Raw genomic sequence first — 20,091 nt, 5'->3', positions numbered from 1 at the left:
AAATCTAAGAAATAAACTCAGATATTTATCAGACAAAAATAGCACTTTCTATATCTGCCCAGTGGCCACGTCAAGGTAATCTCATATTACTGGATACCTACACTGAACTGAAGCCTCTCTCTGGATTACAAACCTCCACATGTATGGGCAATTAGGAACCTGCTAAAAGAAAATAAAATCGCTTGTGGTTAATCAGAGAGGGGTGCACAGTCAGAAGGCATGACCCCATAATCTAGACAAAAAGAAAGAGAGAAGCTTCAGTTCAGTGTATGTTCCCAGTAATATAAGATTGGCTACTGGGCAGATATAGAAATTACAATTTTTGTATGCTAAATATCTCTTTTTTTTCTTAGATATTCTTAAGCATGTCTATATTCTTATATTTATGGCTTGCATGGATTAGTATTTCAGAGTGCAACTGTTTTTTTTTGTTATTATATGTCATGTTCAGTTATGCAAGTGGTCATACTGCATGTTAGGCAGTGCCGTCAGTCTTTTTCTGTAGATTATGAGATCATGCCTTCTTACCGAGCACCCCTCCCCCATTAGTCACAGGTAACTTTATTCTTTAGTAGCAGGTTCCTACTCGCCCATACACATGGAGGTTTTTAACCCAGAGAGAGGCTTCAGTTCAGTGTAGGTTCTCAGTAATATGAGATCTGCTTTGACATGGCTACTGGGCAGATATAGAAATGGCCATTTTTGTATGCTAATTATCTCCATTTTTTCAAAGATTTCCTTTATCAGCTTCCTTTGTGGCAGCTGATCATATGACTTCTATACACATGACCTCTGCACTGTAAGTATGGCAGGAGACCACTGATGCCAGTGAGTGACTGTAGCAATCACGTGAGTCGATAGCTTGTGATCAACTGCAAGAAATTCAACACACACCTTCACGGACCACTGAAAAGGCAAAAGTTTAGTGTATTTTTTTTTTTAATATTTCCTGACGTTGCAAAAAAAAAGTATATTGTGGAAGATCCCTTTCCTTTAATGAACTGTATTTCCTTGGTAATTAGACATAATTAGGACAGGTTTAAGGCCAAATGATTCTTCAATTCATTGAGAGCAAGAGAACTTGTTACAGTGTAGTGAAATGACCTAATCCAACTAAATCACCTTTACAAAGAATAGGGTTACAGCACAATTTAGACATTAGCAAAGCATATAAATACACACACTAGAGCTTGGAAATAAAGTTTTTTTCATTTTATAAGAGTCGCCAAATTATAAGACACATCCCAAATTTAGCGAAAAAAATGAAAAAAACCCCAAAACATGGGGTCCGTTTTATAATCCGGTGGTGTCTTACTGGAGGGGGGTGGCAGCGGTGGTCACATGAGGCAGGGGCAGTGCTGGAGTAGGCGATGCTGCGGGTGGTGCAGAAGGGGGCCCATATACTTACTCACTGCGGGCTGTGGCGCTGCTCTGTCCTTGAGCTGCGGGCTCTGCTCTGTCCTGGGGCACCGAACCCTGCTCCGCGCTGGGGCTTGAAAGAAATGGAGGCCGAAGTCGGCACCTGCGCTAATGAGAGCTTGAGCTGAGATTTCCATCTGTGCATGCGCCGACTCTGGGCACCATTATTTGAAGTGTTCACTGCCACCGCCACCCGTACAGATGCCCACCGCCACTGCCGCTGCACAGATGCCCGCCGCCCACACAGATGCTCGCCATTGCCCACGCAGATACCGGCCGCACAGATTCCCGCCGCACAGAGCCCTGCAGCCCCGGCACAGAAGCAGCACAGCGCACAGCATTGCCCCTACCTCCTGTAACCCTTCTCCACCACCCCCTGATAAGCTACATTTAGATTTTAAGACGCACCCCTCATTTTTCTCCCAAAGTTTTGGGAGGAAAAGTGTATTTTATAATCGAAAAAATATGGTACTTTCATGAATAACCATAGGGAAGCTCTCACAAGTTTGGGCCTCTATGCAGCCATGATATCAATTTCCCAATAATACTGAATGGATCAGCCCTGGCAGCCATCCGGTAGAGCATCAAAGACAAACAGACCTTGTTTTGAAAGCGTTGGTGGTCCATTAGCCTTCTCCAGACTGACTTTGAATTTGGGGAAAATTTCCATCCCCTAGTTAGCTGAGACAGGACATTTTACAGATGTCCTAATCTAATGGGGACTTAACATAATAATATAACACATTATACCATGTGGTGCTGTAAATAAGTAATACCCTTATGTACAATTCTTACAGTGCAATCACTTACTCTGTTAGAGTCGATTCGTGTCCTGGATGTATAGATTGGAGGTGGGATATTGAAGGCCTGAGGGACAAGATACTCTTCAGCATCTATCATATCCTCTAAATCTTCATCATCAAGGAGGTTTTGGAAGAACTTGCTGTGATTAGGACTGGGAAGCTTCATACGGTCATCCCCCTAGAGAAGAAAAAAATATATACATATCAATGCACGAAGGAGCAACACAAAAAATAGCAAAAAGGTGCTAAAGCCTCCTGGACATATACCCACAAGTCCTCTAAATATAATAAAATATAGATGGCGGCACTAAAATTAATTATGGAAAAAAACGTGGACTTAATTAGCCCATGTGGCAAACATTTTGGTCAAATCACAGGACCTTTCTCAAGCAATAAGTAAGAGTACATTGTGTATAAATGGTTATCAATTAATACATAATTGCAATATTGTTAATATTCATAGTACAAAAAGTAATAAAATAAACAATTCTAGTGAATATATATGCATCCCGCTATCAGCCACAGGTGACTTTATTCTCAAATTCCTTCTCGCCCATACACATGGAGGTTTGTGACCCAGAGAGCGGCTTCAGTTTAGTTTAGTGTAGGTTCCCAGTAATATAAGACTGCCTTGACGTGGGTACTGGGCAGATATAGAAATTGCCATTTTTGTATGCTAAATATCTCAATTTTTCCTAGATTTCCTTAAGAAGTAATGCATGTCTATATTCTTGCATGTTTTACCATTTCAGAGTGCAACTGTCTTTTTTTTTGTTGTATAATGCATTAGATTCCAAAATATTGTGCAGTTTATTACTAATAATAATAATAATAATAATAATAATAATAATAATATATCTATCTGCTCTCTAATATATGCAGGGCTTAACATGTGCACACAATATTCTTATAAAATAAGGAATTCAGTTCTCCTCCATCAGAATGCACTACAGAGCACAAAGACAGCACGCAGCCCCGGGAAGACATCGTAAGACAGTCCTTCCAACACTGCATAATTTGATTTATTCCAGGGACATATTGACTGACTCAGAAATGCTATGCATCAAATGAGACTATCCACATTACCGCTTCTCTATTGCTTTATCTCTGCTTTTCTCCCTGTCTACCCCTCTTACAGAATCAATTTCTGGACAGCGTTTGACAGGGTCTGGTGATTCCTTATGTGAGTTTTTTGGACTGTTACGCTTTGACATAGTATAGAAGGAAGCGGCTGAGCACATTCACCTTCAAACTTTGCACAGCTCAGAGGACTGGATTTTAGAGGCTTATTAGCCGTTCTTCTCAGGCTCCATGGGATCTTTGTGTTGGAAAAGGAAATCTTTTGTCAATTTTTTTGTTCATACTGCATTTACATTAAAAGTACGCCTTTGGCAAGGCACAGTGTTCACTGATTTCTTGTAGAACATCAATGTATGTCATCTTCATGTAAACAATTGTTGGTTTTCTAGTCCTTATTTTGCAGCCTGTATTGCATCAATCCATTGCACTGATTGCTTATCCATGCTATATCCTATTGCCACTACACCAGGGCATTTGGGAACAGCCAGGTAAAGTGCTGGGATTGTCGCATCTAATGGATGCGACAATCCCGGGTGGCTGCAGGATGCTATTTTTAGGCTGGGGGGCGGCCCAATAACCATGGGTCTCCCCAAGTTGAGAATACTAGCTCCCAGCTGTCATGCTTTATCATGGCTGGGTATCAGAATTGAGGGGGGACCGCATGTTTTTTAAAAATTATTTAAATAATTAAAAACAAAACAACACCCTGCCTGTGTTTCCTCTTATTTTGATACACAGCCAAGATAAGTGCATGGCTTGGGGCTGCAGCCTGTAGCCCTATGCTTTATCTGTACTGGGTATCATAATATGGAGGGAACTCTACATCAAATATTTTATTTATTTATTTATATAACATGATACTGACCTGCAGACAGTTGCACTGCTTTCCCCGTCCCCCGACCGTCCTAGCACCTGTGATTGGTTGCAGTCAGACGCTGTCACACAGGCTTGGGGGCGCATCTGACTGCAACCAATCACAGAAGCCAGGACGGCCGGTGGGTGGGGAAAGCAGTGCATATGGATGAGCAATAATTAGCGGCCCAGGAAGTGAAGGAGATGCCATGAGAGCAGTGTACAGCCGTACCGGAGCTTCGGTAAGTATGAAGCGCTTGCTTAATTCTTATTATCTTTATTTTAATTTTTTTCAATTTCCCAAGTTCCGGATCAATACCCAGAATCCCGGGCTCGGGTACCTTTGAAACCGTGCGGATCTGGACTTTTACAGTCCGAGTCTGCCCTTCACTAATTCTGACATTTCTTATTGTATATATGTTTTTTGTAAAGCAAAATAATGAAATCTATTTTAGCTCATAAGGAAATAGCTTTCCTGCACTCTTTTGTAAATTAGGGACCACAATCAAGAGTCAACAAAGGCATTTCCACCAATTATTCAGCACAAGACAAGAAGTATGGTCCGTAGTCACTGCCTAATGCATGCTGAAACACAGCCACTATATCTATATACAAGATCTTGTATATATATATATATATATATATATATATATATATATATATATATATAGCGGCTCTGTGTTTCAGTATGCAACGAGGCAGTGACTAAGGACCATACTAGGTCAGAAACACTTTGCAAAATTTTTTCTGATTTTATGCTCTGTACCACAATATTGGATTATTGCCACTGATTTTATTGGACTTCAATAACCAGGATTTTTATTTTGGATGACTTGTGTGCTGGTCATCATGTGACGCCCTGGACCCCAGGGGTCACAGGTAATTACATCAACCACATACACACACACCCCCATCCCCTGTGTGGTCACACACATGTCACCTGAAAGGGAGACCTGATACCTCCCTCAGGGCTAGTAGAGCACACCAGGCGGGCGGAGTCAGGCGGAAAGGCACACCCACCGAGGAGACTACTGTCCTGGGGCATGAAGTTCAAACAGAGTAGTTTTGGAGTTGACAGTGAGTGGTAGTGGAGCAGCTGTCAGGGACCCGGGTAGGAGCCTGGGCCCCTTTGGAAACGTCAGGCAGGCAGACGGTGGTTTCCGTCTGCAGGAGTACCGGTACAGCAACCAGCGGAACCGTACGGACCTGGTCTGCGTTGGAGCCCGCCGGTCCCGAACCGGGGAGTCAACCATGTATCGGAACAACAGAAACCGGGTACTCAGACCCCGTCCTAGCTTAGAAGCCACTAAGTATAGGCAAATTTACTGATTGCTGGCTGGACCTCACGGGTTCATCCACACCCAAAGTCCCGAAAGAAGGCAAAAGCCCACCGAGACCGGGTGAGCGCCACCGCCAAGGGCCAAACACCCGACGGGCCAGCGCCTGCGGGCAACCGAGGGCTCCTCTGGCAGCTCAACGCCAGGGAGCGGGCTACCACTGCTCAGGCAGGGGAGCCGAAACACAACAACCAGAGGTGCATGGGAAAAGGGGCCACCATCAACCCCACAGGGGACATCAGCAACCGACCACATCCGAACTTTGGTTTACCAGTGACTCTGAGTGTGAATCAATCGTGAGTACACCAGTGCCATCCAGGCACGACACTACACCGCGGCACGACATCCTGCACCCCAACAACAACATCAGCGCTCCAGTCCCCACCAACTGGGGCCCCGGGACACACCGCCCCTACCCACGGAGGGGCTAACATCTAGGCTGCGGCCGCAACACCGATCCCGGACGAGCCCGCCTTCACTCCAGCCGCAGCGGTGGTGCATCCCGTCACCACGACCCGTGGGTGGCGTCACGACCTGTAGGACGGCAATGCAGCCCTCCCCGGCTGCGCGCCTCATCCCACACCACCACCACCACCCCGCTACCTCTCCCCTCTAACAGAGCGACGTAGCCCCCGGTCCGGAGGCGCTCGTGCCACCGACAACCCGAGCCCGGACCTCGAGCAGCTCGGCCCGAGCAAGCGGAGGAAGCGGCCGGGCTCCTCTCAGGGCGGTACAGTCGCATTTCCCCTTCTTGCCTTGGACATTGGAGTCTCTGACTGTGCACCAGAAAGGTGAGCTGACTCTTTGCTCCAATAATTCAAGACACTTACACATGTAGAAATAACACTTGGTCATTCCTTTATATCCCACACATCAGAAAATAAAAATTATTTTTCTTAAAGCACAACTCCAGCATTTTTTTTGTTCAGTGCTAGAGTGGTTCTTCTAATCTAAGCCCACCAGTCCCCGATCTTATAGTCACCCTCTGACATATTCACCTTTTCTTGACGTCTCTCTGGTCTGGCGACACCTATCTTGTGACTGTAATTTCTAACTGTCCGGAAGTCAGGAGTTTAATCACAAGCTCTCAATGTAAGTCTATGAGAGTCAGAACAAGGCCAGAACAAGGCTCTCATAGACTTGTATTAAGTTGTGACCTTCTGTGCTGACAGGTCACAGACTGCCTGAGACTGACGAGAGTGGTGGTGAAAGACGGTGAAGATGGTGGCAGGTGAGAAAAGGACTAGGCTCAAAGAACTTAGATTAAAAGCACCACTCCAGTGGTCAAATTAAAAAAAAGCTTTACATATACTTGGTTTATAATTGCAAACATATGCATATTTGAACTTAATTCCCCATTTATTTATTTATTTCATTTATGGGCTTAATAATGGGGTCAAAACTGACCTCAAGATCTCTTTAAACACTTTAATTAATTTAGCCCCCCCTCAAAAAAAGGGGAGGGTGTTATTCCCTAGTTCTTAAGTGTTTATGGTTAACCCCTTTGCCCCCGAGCCAGTTTCACCTTCCTGACCAGACTAATATTTTCAGTTGTGAACAGTGTCATTTTGTGAAGTACTAACTCTGTAACGCTTCAATATATTCCAGCGACTCTGAAGCTCTTTTTCTGTGACATTTTGCACTTCATGTTAGTGTTAAAGTTTAGTCTATATGATTTGTGTTTATTTATGAAAATATAAAAAATATGATAAAACATTTTACATTTTTTCAACTTTTATACTTTTAATTTTTGTGCCCTTTACCACATGTTTAGTTTAGATCAGCACCATTTTGAAACTTTTTTTTAGTTAGGAAGTTAGAAGGGTTAAACGTTCATCAGCAATTTCTCGTTTTTCCAGGAAGAGTGACAAAACCAATTTTCTTAGGGACCACATCCCATTTGACATTTCTTTGAGAGACCTTTGTGACAGAAAATACCCCAAAGTGATATCATTCTAAAAACTGCACCCCTCACACTGCTCAAAACCACATCCAAGAAGTTTATTAACCCTTTAGGTATATCACAGCAATTAATAGCAATTAAAATTTTACTTGCTTCCACAAAAATAATGATTTAGCCCAAATTGAGCATTTTTGAAAAGATAACAGGAAAAAGTGCACCATACAATTAGTTGTGCAATTTCTCTTGAGTACGATGATACCCTGTAGTGGTGGAAAACTACTGTTTGGGCGCATGGCAGGGCTTGGAAGGGAAAGAGCATTATTTGACTTTTAGAGCGCAAATTTGGCTAAAATTGATAGAGGATGGCATATCATGTTTGCAGATAGATGATCTACCTAACAGTAGAGCTCCCCCACAAGTGACCCCATTTTGGAAACTGCACCCCTCACTGAATTTATCTGGAGTTGTGGTGAGCACCTTGAACCTGCAGAAGCTTCACTGTATTTTATAATGTTCAGCCGTTGAAATAAGGAATCATATTTTTCCCACAAAAATATTACTTTAGCCCCAAATTTTTGCATTTTCCCCTGGGTAATAGGGAAAAATTAACCATAAAATTAGTTGTGCAATTTCTCCTGAGCACTATGATACCTCATATGGGGTGGAAAACTAATGTTTGTGCACGGCAGGACTCGGAATGGAAGTAGCACCATTTCATTTTTGGAGCAGAAAATTGGTTGAAATAGATAGCGGATGCCATGTAACATTTTGGGAACCCCTGATGATCCCCTACAAGTAACCCCATTTTGGAAACTACACCCCACACTGAATGTATCTAGAGGTGTGGTGAGCACCTTGAACCCGCAAGGTGCTTCACAGCATTTTACAACATTGAGCCATAAAAAAAAGGAATCACATTTTTCCCACAAAAATGTAACTTTAGCCCCAAGTTTTGCATTTTCACAAGGGTAATAGGTGAAAATGAACAGTAACATTTATTTTACAGTTTCTTCTGAACAAGCTGGTACCCCATAAGTGGTAGAAAACTACTGTTTGGGCACACAACAGAGCTTGTAAGGGAAGGAGCACCATTTGACTTTTGTGGCGCAAAAACAATGAATTACATTTTTACCACAAAAATGTAATTTTAGATTTTACATTTTCACTTGAGGAAATTCATAAAAATGTCACCAGTGTGTGTCACAATTTCTGCAAAATGTAGCAATACCTCACATGTGGCTATGCAGTACTGGTTAGCCACAAGGCGAGACTTGAAAGGCAAGGAGCACTATTTGACTCTTGGAGCATAGATTTTTCTAGAATAGTTTTCAGACTCTATATACTGAACCTCTAAGTGCCAGAAGAGTAGTTTTTCCCCAGGTGACCCCATTTTGGAATTTACACCCCTCTGGGAATTTTTGTGCAGGTGTAATGAGAATTTTGACTCCATGGGGGTTTTCCAGAAACAAGCAGCAATGGATATTGCTAATTGCTAATTGAAAATCTACCATTGTAATGCCTATACATTGTGCCCAGCTTGTGCTTCTGGAGACCTGCAACCCAAAAATTAAACAGTCTTTCCTCACACCAGTAATAGCTAACATGAATGCTAAATGTGGCTAAGGCACACTATGGAGCTCAGAAGTAAGGGAGGCATTTGGACAGATTTTGTTAGGGGTTTTTTTGAGTAGGGGAGGGGGGGTGGGGCCGCAATGCTTTTCCAGAGCCTTTATGGTACCAGTAAGATGAAAACCCACTATATTTCTATTTATGGATGACAGGGGACTTGTTTTCTTTGTGGATTGAGTTGAAGCTATTATTGGGAAAATTTGACAAAAAATGTTGGATCACATTTATCCTGTAGTCTACGCTAACACTTACATCAGGGTTTATAGCTAAGGCTGTGCTTACACGGCCATAGATTCTCTCATATGAGAGAATCGGGCTGATTATGTTAATATCACTTGGAAGAGCATCTAGAACAATCTTCTTGTCCCACAGTTTATTCTCAGGCCCTCCTCTACATGTCTTCCAGAACGTATTGAAATCCCTATTTTACATTTTTGCTAGGCCTTGCATTTAGTGCATAGGCTTAACGAATGTAGGAGTCCCACTCTTTTTAAGGCCTCTTTCACACTTCAGTATTTTTCATCAGTGTTTCATCAGTGTTTGTATGCCTAAACCAGGATTGGAACTTTCAGAGAAGAACTAATTGAAAGACTGACACCTGTTCTGTGCTTTGGAGACACTCTTGGTTTTGGCAGCCAAATACTGATGAAACACTGATGCAAAATACTGACATGTAACAGAGGCCTAAAATTGTCAAAAAATTATTCTGAGACCCTCCTCTACATGCCTTCCATTGTGTATTGCAAACCCTTCTTTAAATTTTTGGTAGGACTTACACTTATTACATAGGGTTTACCAGTGTAGGAGTCCCACTCTTTTTAAAGTTGCTAAAAAAATATTCTGATTCTGAGGCCTTTCTCTATGTCTCTTCCAGGATGTATTGCAATCTATCCTTTAAATAAATCCTGTGAAATACTATGGGAAATACCCTTGCTGTTAAGGCTATGCTCAATTATTGCATTTTTGTTTCTTTTTTTGCAACATTTTTCATGAGTTTATGCAAATTAAAAGCTGATTTTATTGTACCAGCAAAAGGTAGGAGATATAAATCTAATGCACCAATGTTTTTTTTTCCTGACTGAAATGGAAAACTGGTATGTTTTATGAAAGAAGCAGCATTTAAATTCTTTCAGTGTTTTTTCAACATTGAAAGCAATTAGAAATTGCAAAAAAACCCCAGCAAACAACCTATAAGGGGTGAATAGTCAATAAATCAGGAGTGCACTATCCCACTCTAGTGCGCAGGAATCGGAGAAGATGGGAGCAGTGACCTCCTGATTGGGAACATGTGATAAGCCGATCTCTATCTATTATTTAATAAAAGCATTAAAAAGTGTGTTTTTGCTGCACATTTTTGGTGCAGAATTTTTTTCCATTCATTTGTATGGGTGAAATCTGCAGCAAAAATGCTGAAAGAATTGACATGTTGCAGATATAAATATGCACTAAAACTGCAAGGAGAGGATACTCAATGTTTGCATGAGTCTTCAAGATTCTCATTGACTTTACTGGTATCAAGAAATCCTTCAAGTTTTGTGACAAATCTGCACTGAAAAAATGCATACAAAAATTAAATGTGTGCACACAGCCTAAAGCCTGCTTTACACGAGACGATAGATTGTGCGATAGCACAATCGATCGTACCCACCCCCGTCATTTTTGCGTCACGGGCAATTAGTTGCCAATGGCACACAAACTCGTTTAACCCCCGTCACACGTACTTACCTTCCGGACAACCTCGCTGTGGGCGACGAACTTCCACTTCCTGGAGTGGGCGGGACGTTCGGCGTCACAGTGACGTCACACGGCAGGCAGCCAATAGAAGCGGAGGGGCGGAGATGAGCGGGATGTAAACATCCCGCCCACCTCCTTCCTTCCACTAAGCCGTCGGGTGCCGCAGGAGGCAGGTAAAGCTGTTGTTCATCGTTCCCGTGGTGTCACACGGAGCATCGTGTGATGCCACGGAAACGATGAACTACCACCACCATTTTAATTAAACAATTTTATGAAACCTAGCGACGAGTACACGACTCACGATCTGTGAGCGATACTGCGTCGCTAGGAGGTGTCACACAAAACCACGTCGTGCGGTATGCCGGATGTGCGTCACGAAAACCGTGACCCCAACGACATATTGCACAATCTATCCTCTCGTGTAAAGCCTGCTTAAGGCCTTCGACACACTCACGTGCCGTCGGTCCATGTGGGCCATTTTTTACACGGACCGGAGACATGTGCACACAGGGACCTAGGTAATCTCTATGGTTAGGAGACACGTAAGTATTTTGGAACGGAACGTGTGTCCATTCCGTAATTACGTGTCTCCGTGTGTTAAAAACGCTGACATGTCCGTGTTGCTCCAGCAGCACGGGTGTCACACGGCCCGCACCCGTACCACACGGATGTAGTGTGGATGCGGTCCCGTGTGACACGTGCCGGAGAAAACACACGTCAGAGTAAAAAAAAAAAATCGTTACTCACCTTCTCCAGCCCTCCTGTCTCTGCTGCTGCTGACACTTGCTGCCGACCGCCGCTCCTTATACAGATTTAATATTCACTTCACTGCGGCTGGCAGCAGCAGCAGCGCATTATTGGTGCATTGTTGTATAGGCAATGTGATCAGTGGAAACAACTGTTTATAACCCATGTACACTGCCATTTGTGCAGAACCAATGTGTATCTGTGCGGTCGGATGTAATACCTGATTGTACCATTCATAACACTGACGTGTCATGTGGCAGAGTGTATTAATCCCTTTGTGTGGTTGAAGGGTGTTGCAGCACTTCAGTCTCTGCGGCAGACATTGTTTTTATAATTTATGAGGTAAGGTATTCCTTTCCTTTTTTAGAGAAACCAATAAAGGTTATATTTTTACTGATATAGTCTTTACTGTACCTTCAAATACCATACCAGTGGCTGTATTAGTTTATCCTCACAGTGTGTCCATAGCTTGCTGTCAGGATTCTCAGGTGTTGTCAGCAAGAGCGAGAATTCATGTGACCTCAAGTTTGTGATCTGCATACTTAGAGCCACATTCTAACTAGATAGGTTCACTCAATTCACTTTTCACTCTAGTTGACATGGATTTATGTATGAAAATCACATATCTATCACTCGCAACACCGAAGAATCCTGACAGTGTGTGGTGTGCACACTTTTAGGATTAAAGGGAATCAACCAGCAGAATTTTCATATATAAAGTAAAGCCAGTGCTATACTGGTACTAGGATGCTGAATGTAAGCATAGCTTTCGTTCTGAGATTGGATGTTTTATTTAAAAAATATGTGCAGGTAAAGTTCCAGTAATGCACTGTCATTTGATTGAAATAGCAGTGCATTGCTGGAACTTTACTTGCACATATTTCTGAAATAAAACATCCAGTCTCAGAACAAAAGGTATGCTTACATTCAGCATCCTAGCGCCAGTATAGCACTGGCTTTACTTAATACATGAAAATCCTGCTGGTTGGTTCCCTTTAATCCTAAAAGCGTGTACACCACACACTGTGAAGATTCTTTGGTGTTGCGAGTGACAGATATGTGATTTTCATACATATATGCCAACTAGAGTGAAAAGTGAATTGAGTGAGCCTCTCTGGTCAGAATGTGGCTCCAAGTATGCAGATCACATACTTGAGGTCACATGAACTCTCGCTCTTGCCGACAATACCTGAGAATCCTGACAGCGTGCTATGTGCACACTGTAAGAATTCAGAAGTCCTATATATGAAAATCCTGCTGGTTGGTTCTCTTTAAGAAGTTCACAGTCACATAGAATAACTTCAGACTTTCTTAAGAAGAAATTGTCATTCTGACCGAGAAAATCGAGCTCAACCAGAAGTAATAATCTAACACGTCAGACCTTTATATGGGAAAGTGCAAAATATATAAACCCTTGGGTAATAGGTTAAATTTTTTTTTTTAATGAATAGACATTAATCCCAGAATAAGAGTTTTCATCAATTTAAATCTTTATATAAAACCTTAAAAGAAACTACCATTTCTATTTTCTTTTCCTGATCATTTAAAGGCAGAAGAAAATTTACATAATCTTGAAAGACACAGAAATGAATCCTATAATTATGTTTCTTTAAGGAAGTCAATTAAATTGGCAGGATCTACTTAAAAACTTGTTCTATGTGCTCCTTTAGGCAAAAGGCCACCTGCGTAAAGCTGGATATGCTATGGCAATTAAGTTTTTAAAGCGTGTGACACTGCGGTCCTGTATGATATCCCGGCATTATACTATCTTCCCCAGAGCACAATGGCAGTAACTCAGCATCATTGAGAACAATAGAGATAGTCTCACTCCCGGTAACAGCACGGTGACTACAATGGGAGAACAGATACAAATGTGTTAGAATAAGCACAATCAACCTGGATTATAGCAACAAGAATAAAAATGAAATTGTCTGAGAGGTATGGAAGATTGCTCAGCCATGAGGCTTTGTACTAGGAGCAATGAGGTGGAAGTGACCCTTTTGTGGACGACGTAAAATACACTTTAGTTACTATCAATATTATTATTACAGACCAGAAATGAATAGTTATTAAATTCTAGCATATAGCAAAGCATTTTCACACAGCAGATTGTTTGCAAAATTTCTGCTAGCAAAAAATATATTCCATACACCGAAATGTGTTTGTGGGAATTTTATTCTATTCAGATAATCAGGACAATCGCAGAAATCTCGGCAAAAATTTGGTGTGTGTGAAGATGACATTATATGTCAAACTTTGTAAAAGAAACTCCTCTTGGATATTAAAGGGGTGGTCCGAAATTAATATTGATTTTAATCCTAAATGCCTGTCTAGTTAATGTAATAATCTAATCTATTTTCTAATTGTTGTGGCACCTCGTGTGGATTATGTCGGACCTGTTAATACAGTGGTGAAACAGGGTGTTTTTTGTATTTTATTTCAAATAAAGCATTTTTTCAGTTTTTGTGTTTATTTACTTTCACTTACAGATTAGTCTCAGAGACCGTCGCCATTATTAATCTAGGGCTTAGTAGCAGCTGTGGGTTGTTATTAACCTCTTATTACCTCAATTGCCACTGTACTAGGGCAATCGTGATGAGTCAGATAAAGTTCCGGAACTGTCATATCTAACGGATGGTATCTACATACTCATACTGACCTGGTTAATCAAGCTGCCAAGTCAGTTTTACTATATAGTGAACATGGTAAATAAAAAAACTAAAGAACCATAGTGTGATTGCACTTTTTTTTCTAATTTCACAGCCATTGGAATTTTTTTCCAATTTTCCAGTAAACTATTTTTCAGAATAAAGGGTGTCATTGAAAAGTAAAACTCATTCAGCAAAAAAACAAGACCTCATATGGCTGGAAAAATAAAAAAGGTATGGCTCTAGCAGAAGGAGAGGAAAAAAACTAAAAATCGTAATGGGGTGATGAGGTTACAAAGTTCCTATCACTCCCTCTTTACTCTCTCTAAGGCCCCCTTCACACGTGTGTGAAAAACACGTGCGTGTCTTACGTTCTGTTTTTCGGGTCCGCGTTCCGTATTTTATGTTCGTTTCTCCAGTACGTGTGACATCCGTGTGATGGCATATGCTAGCCATGTGTGCGTGTGATACGTACGTGTAATGTCCGTGTGTTGCCTGTGTGAAATGTTCCATGTGTGACGCACAATGACGTTGCTACATACCCGCTGACAGCAGACAGCGACGCGCGATGAGAATGAACTGGGGTGAACTTCACCCGACTTTCTTTAACTTACACGTTAAGCATGGAAGGTATCTCGGGGAGACGCCTGTCATGATTAATCTTTGACTTAGTGGCAGCTATGGGCTGCTTCCATTAACTCCTTATTACCCCGTTTGCCACCGCACCAGGGCAATTCGGGATGAGCCGGGTACAGTCCCGGGACTGTTGCATCTAATGGATGCGGCAATTCCGCGCGGCTGCTGGCTGATATTGTTAGGCTGGGGGGCTCCCCATAACGTGGAGCTCCCCATCCTGAGAATACTAGCCTTCAGCCGTGTGGCTTTACCCTGGCTGGTATTAAAATTGGGGGGGGACCGCACGCCGTTTTTTCTTACTTATTTATTTATTTTTTTTTACTGCTCGATATTGACACGCCCACCGGCGGCTGTGATTGGTTGCAGTGAGACAGCTGTCACGTAGTGTGGGGGCTTGTGTCACTGCAACTAATCATCGCCGGTGGGCGGGGAAAGCAGGGAATACGAGATTGAATAATGAGGGGCCAGTATTTTCAAAATAGTAAAAGCCGCCGGAGATTTTTGACAGCTTTGCAGCGCCTCGCCAGTGATCGGGGAACGGTGAGTATGCGAGAAGGGGAGAGACAGACCGACGGACATAGAGAGAGACAGACAGAGTGAGAGACAGACAGACAGAACGACCATCTGACAGCGAAAGATACCGACCGACCGCCAGAGGGAGATTGACAGACATCGCTTCCAGAAATCACCAAAAAACGCACACGGACAGTACGGGTAGAACACGGACATGCTCCGTGTCACATACGTGCAGGTTGAGCGTGTGAAAAAATGCACACGCGTACAAACGACACGGACACACAATCCGTGTGGTTTTACGTGTGTGTGTCTGTTACTATAGGGTAACATTTGTGTACGTGTCTCCGTGACGCCGGTACGTGCAAAAACGTACCAAACACATACCGGCGGCACGGATGTGTGTCGGAGGCCTAAGGCTGTGTGCACACTGTGTATTTTTTAATGCAGATTATGGGCCAAATCTGCATGTCTATCCTTCTGCCAGCAAAGTCAGTGAGAATTCTGAAGTATTGCTAACACGCTGCTTATTTTTTCCTTGCAGATTTGGTGCAGAAAAAAATCTGCAGCATGTCATTTGTTGGTGCATTTTTTCCTACGTTTTGTAGCCCTTCCACCCATTGACTTCATTCAAAAAAACACATAGTACAAAAATGCACAAAAAACGCACGTGTTTTTTGGTGCGTTTTTCTGCAAGGAAGTGCAGATTTGATACAGATAATTTGGCACCAAAATTATTTAATTTTTGTGTATCTATTTCAGGTTTGATGACGCTTTGTTTCACAATCTCCAGTACATGCTGGGATTCTCAAATGAGACCTCATCAGGGGGAAGAGGCCTCTGAACCCAACACTGAAATGAAGCGTCATCAGTGATATCTGTTTCAGGAGCTGGGATAATCTCTGCTTTACTGAGTATGCAAAACATTTCTCAGTTCCAACATATGCTCACTATAAGCTAACTTGTCACTGTATGATATTACTGTTCAATGTACAGTGCTGGTGCTCTCCCTCACCTCCCTAATAAAAAGTGACAAACTACAAAGAGAGTGTACTATCAATAGAGTGAGGAGTGAATATAAAGGGCAAAGAAAAGCCTTGCCCCAAAATAAACCTCACTGTCAGAGGTGGGGCTGATCCCTGCTCTCCTTGCTCTTCTCGTTCCCTCCTTACAATTCGCACTGACCGTTCCCTCCTTACAATTCGCACTGACAATTCTTTACGGCTTGTCACTTCACATTAGAGCTGCAGAGGGAGCGCACTGTCACTGTGCACTGAAAACAAATATTGCACAGCTACAAGAAAGCTCTAATGAGCATACATTGGAATTGACAACTGACACATGCTCAGTAAAGCAGTAATTAGCCCAGCCCATGAAATGGATGTCATTGATGACACTTTGTTTCAGGGTGGGGACAGAGGCTGTGGAAGTGAACCCAACCTCTGACCCTGATAAAGTCTTGTTTGAGTATCCCCAGCATCCACTGGGGAGTTTAAGAAAGGTAATCAAACCAGATGTCACAGAGATTTTTGCAAGCCTATTGTCATGTTGGCATCACGATCTGTGGAAACTACAGATTCTGGCATTCTGCCTGCTAACTTCTCTGATGTCAGTGATCAATGAAGGGAGTCACGGGCATTAACCCACAGGTTTAGGCAGGCTAGCAAGAGTTAATCTCTGCTGGGCTACTTGTTAGTCTGTTTGATCACATGCTGTTGGGGAACCAGTCACGTTCCTTCCCCTTCTATATATGCTGGATGGAAAATTTTATTAGTGCCAGCTATAGGATACCTATACTGGTCTGGTGATATGTTGTGATCCAGACTTACTCTTGGTTATTGTGCATTATTGCTGTGAGCGGTTGTGGTGTTAGCCCTTGTTATCTTTTTGTTGCTGGCTTACTGTTCTTGATTGTCTCCTTGATCTCTTACTGTTTATTTCTCTGAGTTTGCAGTGAGTCTGAGTTTTGGTTTTCCTCTGTCTGTCTTAATTTGAGTTTCCATCACAGTCCTACTCCTTTCTTCACCGGGGAAGTCAAAGTATTGTAACATATTAGATCTGGACTCTGGTGTCTCCACTAGAGTTGAGCGCGGTTCGCGGTTCGAGGTTCTCCAGTTCTAGGCTCGAGTGATTTTGGGGCCTGTTCTAGATCGAACTAGAACTCGAGCTTTTTGCAAAAGCTCGATAGTTCTAGAAACGTTCGAGAATGGTTCTAGCAGCAAAAAAACAGCTAATTCCTAGCTGGCTTTCCGCTATAATAGTGTAAGTCACTCTGTGACTCACACTATTATGAAATTTCAGTGTATAGTGTGCGTGAACAGCGCCTTCAGATCACTGCTGTTTGTATAATGGCGATCGCCATTTTTTTTTTTTTTCCTTGTCTTCCTTCCCTAAGCGCGCGCGTCTTGTGGGACGGGCCAGCATGTCAGCCAATCCCAGACACACACACAGCTAAGTGGACTTTTAGCCAGAGAAGCAACGGCATGTGTGATAGGATGTCCATGTCACATGTCCCTGCATTATAAAACCGGACATTTTCCTCCAGGACGCCATTATCTCTTCTGCGTCTTTGGTGTCAGACATCACTGGCGCAGCTCCGTCCTGAGTCCTATCGCTGATACAGCTGTATGCGCTCCATACACAGCGCTGGACAGCATAGGGATAGCACTTTCCATCAGTCCTTTTAAGGGCTCGTACCGGCAGGGTCAGAGCCATAGGTGACAGGTCCTGAAAACAGTGACAGCGTCTGTGTAGCTAAGGTCAGGGATTTCGTCGCTGCATTTCCCCATTAGGAGGGAATAGAAAGGCAGGCTTCTTTTCCTCTACCCAGAGCCCCACAATCCTGGCACTGTACCCTCCTGTCCTCTGCACACTCCAACTCATTATAACTAAGCCATTATACTAGCAAACACTCAGTGTACCTAGTGGCATCCTAAACGTGGCTATTGGACTTTTGTCTAGTCACACTAGTGCAAAGACATTTGCAGCACCTCTGCCTGCATTGCACACTCCAACTCATTATAACTAAGCCATTATACTAGCAAACACTCAGTGTACCTAGTGGCATCCTAAACGTGGCTATTGGACTGTTGTCTAGTCACACTAGTGCAAAGACATTTGCAGCACCTCTACCTGCATTGCACACTCCAACTCATTATAACTAAGCCATTATACTAGCAAACACTCAGTGTACCTAGTGGCATCCTAAATGTGGCTATTGGACTTTGCTATAGTCCCACTAGTGCAAAGACATTTGCAGCACCTCTGCCTGCATTGCACACTCCAACTCATTATAAGTAAGCCATTATACTAGCAAACACTCAGTGTACCTAGTGGCATCCTAAACGTGGCTATTGGACTTTTGTCTAGTCACACTAGTGCAAAGACATTTGCAGCACCTCTACCTGCATTGCACACTCCAACTCATTATAACTAAGCCATTATACTAGCAAACACTCAGTGTACCTAGTGGCATCCTAAACGTGGCTATTGGACTGTTGTCTAGTCACACTAGTGCAAAGACATTTGCAGCACCTCTGCCTGCATTGCACACTCCAACTCATTATAACTAAGCCATTATACTAGCAAACACTCAGTGTATCTAGTGGCATCCTAAACGTGGCTATTGGACTTTGCTATAGTCCCACTAGTGCAAAGACATTTGCAGCACCTGTGCCTGCATTGCACACTCCAACTCATTATAAGTAAGCCATTATACTAGCAAACACTCAGTGTACCTAGTGGCATCCTAAACGTGGCTATTGGACTGTTGTCTAGTCACACTAGTGCAAAGACATTTGCAGCACCTCTACCTGCATTGCACACTCCAACTCATTATAACTAAGCCATTATACTAGCAATTTTTGCTGCCAGTTTAAGGGCCGTAGTTGCATTGTCAGGGATATTTATTCTTTATTATTCTGCTGTTAATAAAGCTAGACCACCGCTGCAATCTACACCACCTCTCAATTTTTACTACCACATTTTCAGTGCACAATCTTGTCGCAATCAACATGAGTGGCAAAATGACAGATGCTGGTGGAAAGGGGAAGAGGAATGGTGGAAAAGGCAAAAAAGGTTTTGTCCGTGGGGAAGGTGGCAAAGCTCCATTATCATCTGCTGAAGATAGACCATCTTCCAGCAAAAGTAAAATGTCTACTACTTACCGTGGACAATCCGATGTGCTCCTTTTTTACGGACACGAACAACAGGAACAAAGGTAGATGATGGCCAAAAAAGGAAAATGCTTGAATGGATCTCAAGTGGTCCAACAAGTGCCCTCTCAGCCACTTCAAGTACCGCATCCAAAAAACACCAGTCCTCTGAGTTGTCATCCCAATTAAACTTGCTTTCTCCCAGCTCTGAAGTCTCCATCAGCCCTGCACAGAATGGTGGAACTGAGATGGCCGAGTCTGCAGAGCTGTTCAGTCACACTATAGCCTGGGAATCAGAGGTCTGCTCCCAAGCTACAGTGAGTACAGAACAGGAAATGGTCTGCAGTGATGCCCAGAACCTTTGTGACTCTGATTCAGGCCGTGAGGACCAAGTTTCTGAGCATAATGTTGACCCTTTGTCACAAACTGTAACACCTGTGGTTATAGACAATGAGGAACATACTGATGAAGATGAGACGCAGATACCCGATTGGGATGACAACTTAAATATTCGGTCAGGGCAAGAAGAGGCTCGGTCTGAGGGGGAGGGGAGTGCAAACACAACAATTGATGATGAAGTTCTAGATCCCACCTACTGTCAACCCACAGTCAGGCACTCGAGGAGGTCAAGAGAGG

General features: G+C 42.9%; 1 protein-coding gene across 2 annotated transcripts in view; it reads right to left on the bottom strand.

Moving 5' to 3' along the window:
• ERBB4 (erb-b2 receptor tyrosine kinase 4) overlaps window positions 1-20,091 on the bottom strand; it is a 1,420,891-nt gene that overhangs the window by 72,601 nt on the left and 1,328,199 nt on the right. For both annotated transcript variants that reach the window (XM_075317538.1, XM_075317539.1), the window contains exon 25: window positions 2,230-2,400. In XM_075317538.1, the coding sequence (XP_075173653.1) occupies window positions 2,230-2,400 (171 nt within the window). The remainder of the gene's footprint in view (window positions 1-2,229; window positions 2,401-20,091) is intronic.

The sequence above is a fragment of the Anomaloglossus baeobatrachus genome, chromosome 7, assembly GCF_048569485.1.
Source record: "Anomaloglossus baeobatrachus isolate aAnoBae1 chromosome 7, aAnoBae1.hap1, whole genome shotgun sequence".
NCBI classification, from domain to species: Eukaryota; Metazoa; Chordata; class Amphibia; order Anura; family Aromobatidae; genus Anomaloglossus; species Anomaloglossus baeobatrachus.
This window is presented reverse-complemented; position numbering and strand designations above follow the sequence as displayed.